Here is a 14777-nt window from a genome sequence, read left to right as displayed (position 1 = left end):
ATCACATGCTTTCTTGCTAACCCACAAGTTCTCCTAGAATGCTCAAAGTGCACTATAATTGTTAAACAGCAATGTGACACTTCTGTATTTAGCGTTTCATGAGAAATCTGTACTGAAGAAATTGTGTTATGTCTGGGTCCAGCCCTTGCATTATTGTCATTCGCTACTAGTATAATTCCTATACTCTAATCACGCAGGGACTCAATTCCTATAATGCAACTCCATTGAATTAGTGTATGGCATTCAATGCGTTAAACTTCAAATTCTGCCTTTTTGAAAGGTTTTGACCACGTTTGAAGCCTCCTTGAACATTCTGTTAAAGCAAACAAGAACTTGGCTTATTTTCAGTCACTTTCAGAAATAGAAAGCACTTCAAAACACATTTGTCAGCGCTTCACAACAAAATAGTGATTGTTTTCATACAACATTTCATTGCTCATTGTTAAATCTGGAAAGCCCCATTCAATTGGAGAAGTGATCCTGCCATCAGTAAGCGAGGTTCTGAGTACAGTTTTGTATAAGTCAGCAGACCAACAAAAAAAGAATCTCAGGGTTGTATATGGTGACAGATATGTATTTTGTTAATAAATTTACCTTGGACTTTGACCAAATAATTGAAGTGATTCTTCTCAACGACAACTCTCTTCGAAGACAAATAGATGAAATGTCTGAGAATGTGGAAGCCAAATTGTGTAAAATACTTAGAACAACAGAGGTTGTTCTGCAGGCAACAAATCTTTGCTTCTTGGTTATGTTCACTTCATTAAAGATGAAAGCATGGTTCAAGAGTTGTTATTTGCAAGGGGACTAGAAACCGATATGAAGGGGGAGTCAATATTTCATGTTATTAAGCGATTTTTCAAAGAGAAGGACATTCCATTCACCAACATTCTTGCTGTGCAATAGATAGAGCACCATCAATGACAGAATACCACTGCGGGATTATCACTTTCTTAAAAAAAGCTGCACACAATATATTTACCATTCACTGTGTAATTCACAGACAACATCTTGTTGCAAAAAACTCTTAAGTGATTGATTGCATAAATCATTAACTATAGTTATCACAGCAGTAAATATAATCTTCTCTCAATTCTCGACTATATTGAGAGATTTGTATTGCTGATGATGAACAGTTTTAACACTTGCTGTTGCACACAGATGTCAGATGGCTTTCAGAAGGAAATTCTCTGAAGCATATTTATGCACTTTTTGAAGCAGTGATAAAATTCTTTGAAGACTCAAATGTTTAGTTTTGTAATCAACTCAATAATATTAGGCGTGATGTTGCTTATTTGTTAGAATTATTACAAAATTCTATGAAATTAATCTTCAATTGCAAGAAAATGATGTGGATTTCATTGACGTCAAATCAGTCATCTCCAAATTTCGAAGTTAACACTTTTTAAGTGCAGCATTGGCCATTACATACTTTTCCAATTTCCAAGCCTCTCAGAGTTACAAGAAAAAGAATACCAGATGGTGATCTTCATGTATACTGAGCCCACTAGGGTGAGCTACATAAAAAGATGTCATAGTCATTTCAGGATCTTCTCTCGATCCAAGTTATAGATAAGGTATTAACTCCATTCTTGAGCATTGATAATGAGGAATTAACAGGAAGAATGGAACTGATTTCACTACAAAATGACATTGAGCTAAAGCTGAGGTTCAAAAAATCATATCAAGACTTTTGGTTGCAAAATGTAATCTCTCAATACTATCCTGCACTGTGGAAAAAGGTTTAGATTTCCAACCTGAAGGCCTGAACATTAAATTATCCTTTTGTTAATTTTTTCCCCCTCCTTCTTCCCTTTTCTTCTATTCTCCACTCTGCCCTCTTACCTCTTCTCCTAACCTACCAATTACCTCCCCTGGTTTCCTTTCTCTCATGGTCCACTCCCCTTCCCTCCCCTGTCAGATTTCTTCTTCACCAGCTCTTTGCCTTTCCTAGTCATTTGGTTTCACCTATCACCTTCTAGCTATTACTCTTTTCCCTCTCACCACCCCCACCTTTTTATAATGGTACCTTCGCCCTTCCTTCCTTTCCAGTTCTGAAGAAGGGTCTCAACCCGAAACGTTGATGGTTTCCATAGGTGCTGCCTGACCTGCTGAGTTCCTCCAGCATTTTGTGCATGTTACTCAAGATGTTCTTTATTGCCTTTCCAACATTATATTCAGTGGAGCATGGCTTCAGTGTAATTGACCAATTTCTTTCAAAGCAATGAAACAGACTGTAATTAATCAATGTGGGGATCTGAGCTTCCTTCTGAGTGACTTTCAGATGATGTTGAGAAGCTGCTATCACTGCACCCAGCCCATCCATCTCAGTGAAAGTTGAAAAAACAACAAAGTAGTGAATATATAACGTGTGCTCTAGAATTGTTCATGAAGATTGTTTTTACTGCAATTAAATGAAGAAATAATTTTATAAGTAGTTTTAAATAGATTTGAATATTTTTTGCAATTATTTGTCACTGCTTTGAATTTGCAGTTCCTATTTTCTTTCACTGTGCATCATAAATCAAATTTTTTTAATAGTTTTGATATAATATGCAGAAAGGAAGATGGGTGGGTCATTGGGAACGTGGTGCAGGAGTGAAGGGAGCAGTAACCCAAAAAAGGTTTGGGAACCACTGCTCTTCTGAAATGCAGCCTTAATTGCAACCCCCCCAATTTTCCCTAGATCCAAAGTTCTCAAGTCTTTCCCTGTACAAGAAACATGAGAAATATCGATGGAGAACCTTGCCCATCTCCTGCATCGATCCTCTTAGATTTCCAAATAGGCCTTTGAAGGACTCCTTCTCCTCCTAGTTCTTTGAAAACAAAATTAAATAACTTGTTTAGTTTTTTTGCTATTTCCCCTTTCGCCATGATAAAGTTTCCTGCTTGTCCTTAAGCAGCCCATATCTGCCTTTACTAGTTTTTAGTTTTATACATAATCATAGAAGCTATTACGTGTGCCTTTGTTCCTCTCTGGTGTACCTTTATTTTATTTTCCTGGTGTTTATCATTCCTTTGTTAAATTCCAAATCACTCTGAATCTTCAGGCTAACTGCATTTCTTCTAGCAACTTTATAATCCTATTCTTTCTTTTAGCGCAGTGTTTAATTTTTCCCAAGTACCATTGTTAGACAAGTTCTCCTGAAACATCAATATATGTTAATGGAATGAACATTTGCTGTAAACCATGTGTTTTTTTTTTAATTACAGCCACTGTCTGTTCATTGTAATGTCCTTTAAGTATAATCTGAATGTTGACAAGTCCAACATTTTGATGGGAGATCATGGTGCAGTATATCAAATAATCACTGAATATCTATAAATGTTCAGTTGTTTATGAGCTTGATTCCATAGCTCTTAAAAGCATTTTTTCTTCATGGAGTTGACTGACCAAAGAGCTAAAGATGTAGTCCTTGCATACCTTTAAAGCATAATCAATAACGCTGTCACCAAATGTGAAACTAGATTCACTTTCTTTCCCCATAAGAAAAAGACACCATACCTGCAAATGCATTACGGAAATTGTTTAAAAAGTAGAAGGAAAGAAAATCTCAAGAAACTCAGAGACTCCAGTTAATAACCACAACTATGTGAAATAGATTTGCTTAAAACAAATATAACCATATCTTAAATAGACTTGGATGCTTACTTGGTAGGGCATATGTTTAAATACGCATGGCTAAATTTGGAAAAGAGGTAAAGAAAAAAATATATAGTGAACTTTTTTTCGGAAAGTAAACAATGGCAACTGAATAAATATACTTTGCACAGGAATGTGACCAATGACCTAGCAAAAGACAACTGCCAAGTACCAAAAGTGATTAAGGAAAAGTACAGCATAAACACAAGAGATTCTACATATTCTGGAAATCCAGAGTAACACATACAAAATGTCTGAGGAAATCAGCAGGTCAGGCAGCATCCATGGAAAGGAATGAACAACTGACATTTTGGGCCAAGACCCTTCATCAGGATCAGGACATCAGTTCTGATGAAGGTTCTCAGGCCGAAACGTCAATCATTTATTCCTATCTTTCGATGCTGCCTGATTTGCTGAGTTACACCTTGTATGTGTTACTAGGGAAAAGTATGGAATGCTACTACTGATTATTGAGGAACTGAATACAAAGCTAAGGAAGTTAGGCATAAGTTATATAAGGCATTGGTGAAACTGTTCCATGAGTACTTTGTACAGTATTTGTCTGTTTAAGAAAAACTATATACCAGTAGGAACAGTTGAAATATTTACCAGCTAATGCAGAGGACACCCATACACTGCTTGTTAATGCAGGATCAATCAGCCAAGCATATGACAGCAGCCCAATGCAAAAAAAGCACACAGAAGTGGTCAAGAGGTTCAGTTGCTGTTCAGACCAAACATCAGAATAGGGAAGAAATATAATCTGAGTGACTTTGATCGTAGATGATTGTTCGTGCCATATGGGGTGGTTTGATTACCTCAGGAACCACTGATGTCCTGGGATTTTCATGCACACATTCTTGAGAGTTTATAGAGTATGGTGCAAAAACAAAAAAAAACATCTTGTGAGTGACAGTTCTATAGGCAAAAACACCTTGTTAATGAGAGAGATCAGAGGAGAATGGCTGACAGAAAGGTGACAATAACTCAAAAACTCACGCGTTACGCTGGTATGCAGAAGAGCATCTCTGAATGCATAGCACATTGAACCTTGAAGTGGATGGGCTACAACAGAAGAAGCCCATGAATGTATGCTCCATGACTGCTTTATTAGGTACTGAGCTAAGTGGGCACTGAATGTATGTTTCAGTTATTTTAGGAACTGAAATTTGCCCTTAGAAAATTCACATATCATTCCTCAGAAATTTAAGATAATAAATAGAATCAGCTTAAGAGAAAATGTAATGAAGTACAAAGTTATATTTTGAATTTACGCAGGTGACTTGGCCTTACTTTAGGGAAATTGCAATATCATTTAGGCTGCCTACAAAAAGATAAACTGCTGAAAGAACTCAATGGGTCAGGCAGCATTTGTGGAGATAATGGACAGTTGATGATTTGGATTGAGATCTTTCATCTGGATTTAATCTTGACCTGAAACTTTAACTCACTGAGTTCATCCAGCAGTTAGTTTTTTGGTTCAGATGGGCAGATTTTTGTGTCTCCTGCAATGGGCAGGTTATCTGGAGAAGCTTGGCACATATGAGTTGGATTTTAGAAATGTGAGAGTCACACATTGATTGCAATGTATAATTCTAATGAGTTCCTGAAGAATGAATGTGGAGGGGCTGTTTCTTCTTGTTGGAGAATATAAAACTAGAGGTCAATGTTTTAAAATTAAGTGTTTGATTATTTATGTCAAAGGAGTGAGATGACTTTGTCTTCAATCGTGAAAAGGAAGTTGTATATTTTTAAGTCAAAGATGCATAGATTCTTCATAATCCTGTGAGGAATGGTAATTGTGAGTAGAATCTGAAATTGAATTTACATTTAGGTCATCCATGATTTTATTAAACAAACATGAGAAACTGGGTGTTTAACTCTTGCTCCTAATTCACATGTACAATTGAATATTTGCTGGTATTGTCAACAGAAGGACCAGATATGCACATGTAAGTAAAAAAAAAACATCTGTTTTTGAATCAAATTCATTTGTCAAAATTCACCAAAGATTACGGAAGCTTCAAAACAGAACTTTAAGCTTTAGATCTGTACTAATAATGTCAGAACAGAAAGTGTCAGCTATTCGTGAAGATAACTAGAATTGCTCTTATACAGACCCTAAAGTGACCCCAATATCTCACAGCAGTATTGAGGTCTGAACAGGTAGAAAGTGGAAGGCCCAAGATGCAGTGGAGATGGCTCAATCACGTTTGAGGCACAGGGATCTGGTGGGGACAGTGGTGGCAAGTCAGGTGGACCTAGGCAGCTTCTCTTCAACAGGGCCTAGGACAGGAACAGATGTAAACTGGTCTGGGAAAGGTGTGAGCAGCTATCAAGGAAGTGCGTACTACCAGGGTGGTACCAAAGAGCTTGGACGAGGTGGGAAGGTGTGCTGAAGCAGAAGATCTTTTGGTCCAACATCTGGCAGGCAGAACCCAGGTCCGTCAATTTAATAATCCAGGCTGTATACGATGTCCTGCCTAGTCTAGTAAACCTTTTTGCTTGGGGCAAAAACAAGGCACCATCATGTTCTTTTTGCCCTGACAGAGAGACCCTGCAGCACATCCTCAGCAGCTGCCCAAAAGCCCTGGGAGAGTGCTCCTACCACTGGCTCCATTCCCAGTTGCTGAAGGTAGTGGCAGAAAATATCTCCTCAGCATTAAAAACAGTAAGTACTGCTGGCAACCTAGAAAGCCAGAGCCTTTTGTTAAAGCTGGGGACCAACCACAGCCTCAGTCTAGATCACCAGCAGACTTGCTCACTATGGTGTCTGATTGGCAAGTGAATGTCGATCTTGGCAAGTAATTTAAGTTGCCTAACTTGATTGCATCATTATCACTGAGGCCGGACATAGTAATTCTGCCAGAAACCTCGAAGTAGGTGGTTATGGTAGAACTGACAATGCCTTGGGAAGACAGGATTGAGGAGGCATTCGAGCATAAGAAGGCCAGGTACCAGGAGCTGATAGAGTAGTGCCACAGACAGTGGTGGAGGGCACATTGCAAACCTGTAGGGATAAGGTGTTGAGGTTTTGCTGGTTGCTTGCTCTGCAGAACCTAATCTGTCCTTGGTATTATGGGGGCTGCTGAGTGAGTCTCCATATGGCTATGAATCAAGAGATCTGACCCGTGGACCAAGACTGCTGGACACGATCAACCCTGGCTGGGTCTATCACCTGGGTGAGGGTGTCTGATTTTGAAAGACCCAAAACACCGATGACCACAGATTATGTTGTGATTTTTAATTCCAAAACATAAAACCTAATTGAAAGGAAAACAAGAGAGCTGGGAATGTGAGTCTAACTTCGTTTTTCATTTTAAGTGAGGCACGTACACATATGTATCACATGTCATGATGTATGCAATTCACATATATTTGCATTTAACCTGTAATTAATTATTTAAACAAAAAAATGATTAGTCAAGTATTTGCAATACTACTTAAATATCACTAAAGTTAAAAAATACAGAACTCTGCTCCCTGCTTAGCTATAAACTCCAATTCAATATGGAATGCATCTCAACTTATATACAATTTAAGATATAATATAATTACTATATACAGATATCCAGAGAATAGCAAATTTTTAATTTTCCCATTCACGCTTGAAGGTTTAATCACTGTGGAGGATTTCTTACTCTTGTGGGATAATGTCTTTCCTGACAAAGGAGGTCACTCTGCTAGGCAGGTGAGACTTGTGGCTGTGAAAACAATCTCAGGTCTGTGGCCCCTTCCATGCTGGTTGCAGGAGTTGACTCTGAGACTGCAGGAAGTAGTTCTGGACTCCTTTCTACTCCTTTTCTTAGTTTTTCACTCTAGATCTACTTTGATCTTTGCTTCTCTTCTGGTCCCGGCTTCTTTCTCTCTTTATCCCAATCTCAATCTCTTTTTTCAGTTGAGCTCCCTTTCCTTATCCTTGGTTCTCTCACAATCCCTATCACAGTCCTAACTTTGCTCATGCTCTCATTCCCACTTTTTTCTTTCTCCATGTTCTATCTTTAATACATTCATTTTCTCACTTGTATTCTTCTTCTCTATCTTTTCTCTCCTTTTCAACTTGTCTTTTTTCTTGCTTTCCTTTCTCTTCTAGTTTCTCGTGAGTATTTCTGAATTCACTAATTTCTCAAGAAGTTAGGTCTCAAGTTCAAGTTCATGCATAATTGTCATTCAACCATACATGCATACTCATGGATACAGCTGAATTAAACATTGGCACTTCAGAACCAAGGTGCAAAACACAGTGCCAACAGTCATACATAAAAAAGACACACATAAGATTTATTAATTATTAAATTATTGACGTACAGTGCAGAATAGGCCCTTCCAGCTGTTCAAGCTCCAATGCCCAGCAACCCCTGATTTAACTGTAGCTTAATCATGAGTCAATTGGCAATGACCAATAAACCTAACAATTGGTACATCTTTGGACTGCGGGAAGAGCACCCAGAGGAAACCCACACAGTCATGAAGAGAATGTATAGACTCCTTAGAGACAGTGGCAGGATTTGAACCGAGGTCACTGGTACTGTAAACTGTCGGGCTAACCACTATGGTCTGTGCCACCCAAGATAGCAGGCACATATAAGATAGCAAGCGCATGTAAGATATCAGTAAAATATAGTCGCACACAAAAAATATAGTTCAAGACCCTGGGTCTTTGAACATTGTTGAATACAATGTGGCTTGTCTTCTGCCAAGTGAACACTTGGGAGCAGCACTGATTCTAGCTTGGGTGCAATGCCACGCAGCCCCAGCACTCAGGTGAAGCACACCGACAGCCACTGCCCTGGGCAGTGGTAAAAAGGCAACATCATGGCTTGAGGCCATGTCCTCACTACAACGGTAGCAGCAGAACTCCCCTGCTGCCTACTAATAAACCAGTGAATTGGATTTTCAGTATGCCACATTAACAATATCCAGCAGGGTCTTACGATCACAAGTAAAGTGACTTAAGATGACCACCCTCTATTAAACTACACATTTTTTTATGCGCCAATGCCTCTCTGACACAGGCAACAGCATGAGCCTCACCAAGTCCAGCTCTTTTCCTCATTTATCTTCTTCCATTTTGATAGTGCTTATGTCACCCTTTCTTTTCCTTTTTCTTCTTTCTCGGATGTGCATCTTGATCTTGGGAATGTGTATTTAGTTCACTTGAGTATTCTTTTATTCATCCTTCTATTGCTCCCTTCACAATTTGATCTCTCTGCTTGGTTTTCTCAACCACATCATCTAACGAATCCTCTGTTTTCATGTCTCCATTGACTCATTTATTTTAGGCGTTTCATTCTTCCATTTAGATCTTGTCTTTACATCTACAGTATATTTACTAACAGTTTTTTGTTTTCTACTTGAAGTGCATGTAATAACCTTAATGCATGCAAAGTAGATTCTGGTCCTTTATGTTCAGAAAAGCCAAGTGCTTGTAACTTTCCTGAAGCTCCTTGAACTCTCTTACAGCTTAAAACCACATATCTCAAGTAACAGCCAAATTAACATATCAGAAGCTTATTTAGATATGTTGCCTACAAAAACTGTTGTAATCAGACAACAGCGTTCATAACTCACAATTCCTCTGAGCAGCAACATGTTTTCTAACCAGAAACACAGAAGCTGACATCTTAAACACAAAGTACACTGCAGATGCTGCCCAACCTGCGGAGTTCCTCCAGCTTGTTGTAGAGGTTGACATCTTGCTCTCTGTTGTTTATGGTGTGCACCATGAAGACAGTTGTGGCATCATCCAGTACCTTTCTTAATTCACTTTCAGTTGACTCTTGCAGGCTATGTGGCATGCAAAATGGTGAATGGATCTCCAAACAAGTTGTAGTTGTCTCACTCACTCATGTCTCCACAATGCTGTCCCTTATTTTTACTATATAGAATACCAATGTGGCTTGTTGGCTATTGTATCTTATTATTGCAAAAGTCATTCTCACAAGAGTTATCTTTTTCCGAGTATAAATTCTTATTTGGATATCTGCAGGCTTCAGTTTAGTATATTTGAAATGCTGTTCAAACTCAGTTTGTATAATGACTGAATCAACCAAGCAAGTATCCAATTCCATTTTAATTCATTTGCTGTTCAATTGTGGTGTAAGCCATGTTGTTTGTCTCTTGTTAATTTTCACACTTTACATCTCAAAGCTACTAAGTCCAGTGTCACTCTTGTCATTATCAGATTTTTCATCAATGGCATGTAGTGCTCTCTGTGAAACTGCAACTGAATTTTTATCCTTGCCGCTTCACTCTCCAGTCCATTTATTTATGTCTGGCCAACATGCTCTTTGTATGTGTCCTACTTTGAGGCATTTTATGCAAATTTCATGTTTATATCTGCAGTGGTCTGGTGTATGTGAGTCCCTGCCACAATGGTAACACAATTTGTTCACCCAGGCCATTTCTGTTTAGACACAGCTATTTTGTCCACATTCTCTTTCGTTCCTGACTGCAAATCTGTCTGCTGTTTCCATTGATAAAGTGATTTCAGCTGTTTTTCTAAATGTGAGTTGAGCTTCTGTTACGGGCCATTTTTGAATGCTTTCTTGTAAAATTCCACAAACTAAACAATCTCTCAATGTAGGCCATCATTGAACTGACAATGCTCAGACAATCTCTTCAATTCAGCCAGGTACACTGAAATGGACTGCCCTTACTTTTGATCCACTTATGAAACCTAAAGCGTTCTGCAATCAACGATGGTTTTGGTGCTAAATATTTCCTGTATTAATTTCATGATATCAACAAAGCTCATTTCAGTTAGTTTGGTTGGAGCAGTTAAACTTCAAAGCAAACTGTATGCCTTTAAACCCAACACATTTAGCAACAGTGGTACTTGTTTCTTATTGGCTATTTTATTTGCTTTAAAATACTACCCAATTTGCTCAGTATACATGAGCCACTTATCTATTGTCCAATGGAACAGGCCTGTATTTCCTTTGTAGCCAGCCATTTCAGCTTTTTCATGTGATTATTATCACCTGGTACTCACTATTTATGAAGCCTTGCATTTTTCTATTTTCTGCCTTTTTTTTTAAACTCAATCATGTTTTCCCTTCCGAAGAACACATACTGTGCTGTTTTTTTTTGACTGTTTCTTACTGCCCTTTTTTAAAAATTTGAACATCTCGCTGCACTTCAACAGATAGGTAGTTGTCTCGGGTTCATTTAAAATTTCCTTATCGCTACTGTCATGTTTTGTAACTCCAAAACATGTACTAATTGAAAGGAAAACACGGAAACTGGGAATGTGAATCTAACTTTTGTCTTTTACTTTAAGCAAGGTGTACACACTTATCATATGTAATGATGTATGCAATTCACGTATTTTTACTTATAACCTGTAATTAATTATTTAAACAAATAATGCTTAATAAAACAATTTGCTTACAATATTACTCAAAAATTACTGACATATTAAATACACAACCGGTTACATCGCTGATGATGTGTCCCAGCGCAACCTAAAATGAGTCTCAGCACACTGATAGTACATGATGTAACAAAATTCTGTGGTTATGTGTTCAGTTCTAAAGTAACTGCTACTATTGATTGGGTAAAAGTTTTGCATTGTAATCTGAGTGTTTTGCTTAGATAGGCTGAGACTCAATGCTTCAGATGGGTCATGGGGAATGCATGGGATTAAATCAGTGCCAATCAAATTGAAACTAATATATTTTATTTGGTCTCTAAGGAACTCTGAGTGATTGCAAATTCACACGTTGACAACTCTAATGCCATTTACAATTCAAACTGCTTAGTTTATTATTTGCAAATAAAAGTTGAATTTATGACTATTTGTATCTATTTTAAAATCATTCAGAAAGCAGTTTTGATCAAATACCCAGACTGCACTTGAACCAGGGAATACATTGAATTGTTTATGCAGTTGAAACACATGAAAACCCTTGTCTGAAAACCCTTGCATTTTAAGTGAGGAAATCATTATTGGTTGGTTATTGTTTGGTACTGTATAGATTGTTAATAAACTCTTAAATATATGTTTTCATGGCACTGACTGAAAATATAAATATCTAGTTATATTTATGTAGTTAACAAAATGTTGTTACTCCAATCCTCTTGCATAAAATGCTGTGCACCACTGTCTGAGATAACTTGCACTGAAATTTTTTATTGGACTCTGGGGTAGTGTAGTATTTTTGTGTTGCCTAATCACCTCCACGAACTCACGGCCTTCACTTTAATTTGTTCACTACCTCACAGACGGCTACATCAGCAATTTGAGAGCTACAAGGAGCAGATCAGGAAGATTGGTGATGAAGCCCGGCGTTACCAGGGGGAACACAAGGATGATGCTCCAACTTGTGGGATCTGCCTTAAAACCAAGTTTGCTGATGGCTGTGGCCACATCTGTTCTTACTGCCAGACCAAATTTTGTGCCCGGTGTGGGGGTCGGGTTACTCTTCGCTCCAATAATGTGAGTACACCCAGCAATCTCTTATTGAGGCTGTGTTCAACATTTATATTTGAGAATTGATTGATTATTTTGTGATTTTTGAATAGTTTTTTTTGCTTAGGAACAGAATGTGGCAATGTATTTTAGCATAGTACAATGTCTTAAACAGATCAAAAAGCAAGTAAGTCGGATTCTTATCTTTAGAATCTGATAGCTATTTTGACAATATTCATCCTGGAGGGAAAACTATCTGCACAAACATGCCTTGGCTGATTGTTTGGTCTCGTTCATGAATTAATGAACAGATTTAACATAACTTTGTCAGTCTGCTCATTATTCCTTGTAATGTTAAGGCTTGATTCTCTTTTATCTCACCCTTCATGGAGTGACGTGGGCAGGCACTTCCAGGTTGAAAAGTGGGTGCAGTTGAAGTTTATCCTGGTTAGAATTCCTGGCTTAAAATGAATTTGATCAGGAAATTGAATGAGGTCCCATCATCGACTTTATCCTAAGAAATATTATTTTCTTTAAGAGCAGAAACAAAATAATGGAAAGATTATTACATGCCTGGAATTTGCGGTTTATGCAACGATTTTGGATAAACTATTAACTAAATTTATCTTGTGGAAATAATTTTGGTATACTCTTATTCACATCCTTCATATTGTTAAATATCCTCACTGAATCCCTTTAATAAGCCAACCATATGATTAAACCCTTGTATCACTGGTAATGAATGGATAGTTTCCAATGTAATAGGATATTGAGAGTGCATCATTCAATTTGCTAAGGTGAAAATGTTGGCCACCGTTAGTAAAAATCTTACTTTTGTTTTAGACTTTTTAAATTTATCACAACTTTTTCCTTTAGTCATTCTTTTATAACTTACCAAGCTAGCATGGTTAAAGGTTGACAGTGCCTTTCAGGATTGAGAAACAAAGGAGAAAGTATCAACATTGCAAAGGGCATAGCTACTTATCAACTCTGATGAAATAAATAAATTCCATGTTGTAATCAATAAAGTATTTGTTGAAGTGCAGTCACCACCCAAATGCAACCAATTACTTTGTAATGTGGAAGGATTATTAAATAATCTTTTTTGTGGAGTCCCTTGAGAAAGAGAAAATAGAATTCTTCACTAAGGTGGAGAGTAAAAAAAACATTGATTCTGCAAATATAATCCTGAGTCTCAATTAAGGAAATTATAAAGGTGTGAGTGAGACACAAGTTGGCTATGGTAGATAGGGAAATTCTATTTAAATGATTGATAGTGGACAGGCAATGGTAAATGTTTAGCGTGCATGATAAATTAAAACAATAATTCATTCTAGTACCCTGTTGCAATTAGACATTGAGAGTCTGAGTGTGGTGAGGAAGCTCCTCAGACAACGAAAGGGTGCATCATACCCAGGGAGCCACATGCCTGGCAATAATACAGAGGTTAAAACAAAAATTTCCACATTACTGAATGTATTAGAACATACAATATAGAACAGTACAGCACAGGAATAGGCTCTTTTATCCACCATGCTGAACCAAACTAATTAAACTAATAATAAAATGTCTAAGTAAACTAATACTTTCTACCAACACAGTGTCCATATTCCTCCTTTCTCTGCACAATCTCAGAAATTCTTGAATGCTTCCATCATACTTAACTCCACCACCATTCTTGGTAGACACCCACTGCCCTGTTGTACATCTCCTTTGAATTTGCCCATCCTCACTTTAAATGTCTGCCCACTAGTATTAGATTTTTCAATGCTGGGGGAAAGATACCAGCTGGCTATCTGTGCCTCTCATAATTTTATAAACCTCTATCCCCTTACCCTCCACCACTCCAAAGAAAACAATGCAAGTTTGTCCAAACTGTTTGTATAACATGTGTACTTTAATCCAGGCAGCATTCTAATATACCTCTTCTGTACCCTCTCAAAAGCTTCCATATGCTTTCTATATAGTGGGAACCAGAATTACTCCAAATGAGGCCTAACTGAAGTTTTATAGAGAAGCAACATAAGTTTTTGACGAGTGAACTCAGTGCTATGAAGAATAAAGGCAAGCAATCTAGACAACTTCTCTACCACCCTATCAACCTGTGCAGTCACTTTTAGGGAGCTATACCCTTGGACCCCAAGATCCCTCTGAACATAACATCCTTAAGCGTCTTGCCAATAACAGTGCTCTGTCCTTTAATTTTATTTATTTAGAAATACAGCATGGAATAGGCCCTTTCAGCTCTTTGAGTTACGCCACCCAGCAACCCCTGACAACCCTTATTTAACCCTAACCTAATCACAGAACAATTTACAATGATCTTTAAACCTAGCCAGTACTTCTCTGGACTGTGGGAGGAAACTGGAGCAGCTGGGAAAGCCCACGAGTAGGATACCAGTATTCTCCTCCGACTCTGACACCCCAGCTGCAATGGCATGGTGCTAACCGCTATGCTACTGTGCACCCCAATGCTTTACATTTGATGTCCCAAAGAGCAACACCTCACATATTGGTCTGACTAAACTTCATTTGCCATTTTTCCACCCATATCTGCAACTGGCGCTGATTCCTTTGGCAATCATATCCACAACACCACCAATCCTTGTCTGCAACCTTACTAACCTTCCCATCAATTCCTCCCAGCTGCTGACTTCTTGCTCTGATTCTCATCCCTCTACCATACCAGTTTAAATCTTCCCTAGTAGTGTTAGACACCTT

General features: G+C 38.0%; 1 protein-coding gene across 12 annotated transcripts in view; it reads left to right on the top strand.

The window, feature by feature from the left end:
* Positions 1-14777, top strand: part of LOC132400854 (regulating synaptic membrane exocytosis protein 1-like) — a 554853-nt gene that overhangs the window by 242188 nt on the left and 297888 nt on the right. For all 12 annotated transcript variants that reach the window (XM_059982306.1, XM_059982314.1, XM_059982312.1 and 9 more), the window contains one exon: positions 11870-12083. In XM_059982306.1, the coding sequence (XP_059838289.1) occupies positions 11870-12083 (214 nt within the window). The remainder of the gene's footprint in view (positions 1-11869; positions 12084-14777) is intronic.

The sequence above is a fragment of the Hypanus sabinus genome, chromosome 10 (assembly GCF_030144855.1).
Source record: "Hypanus sabinus isolate sHypSab1 chromosome 10, sHypSab1.hap1, whole genome shotgun sequence".
NCBI lineage: Eukaryota > Metazoa > Chordata > Chondrichthyes > Myliobatiformes > Dasyatidae > Hypanus > Hypanus sabinus.
Note: the sequence above shows the minus strand (reverse complement) of the source record. Positions and strands in the feature narration are given on the sequence as shown.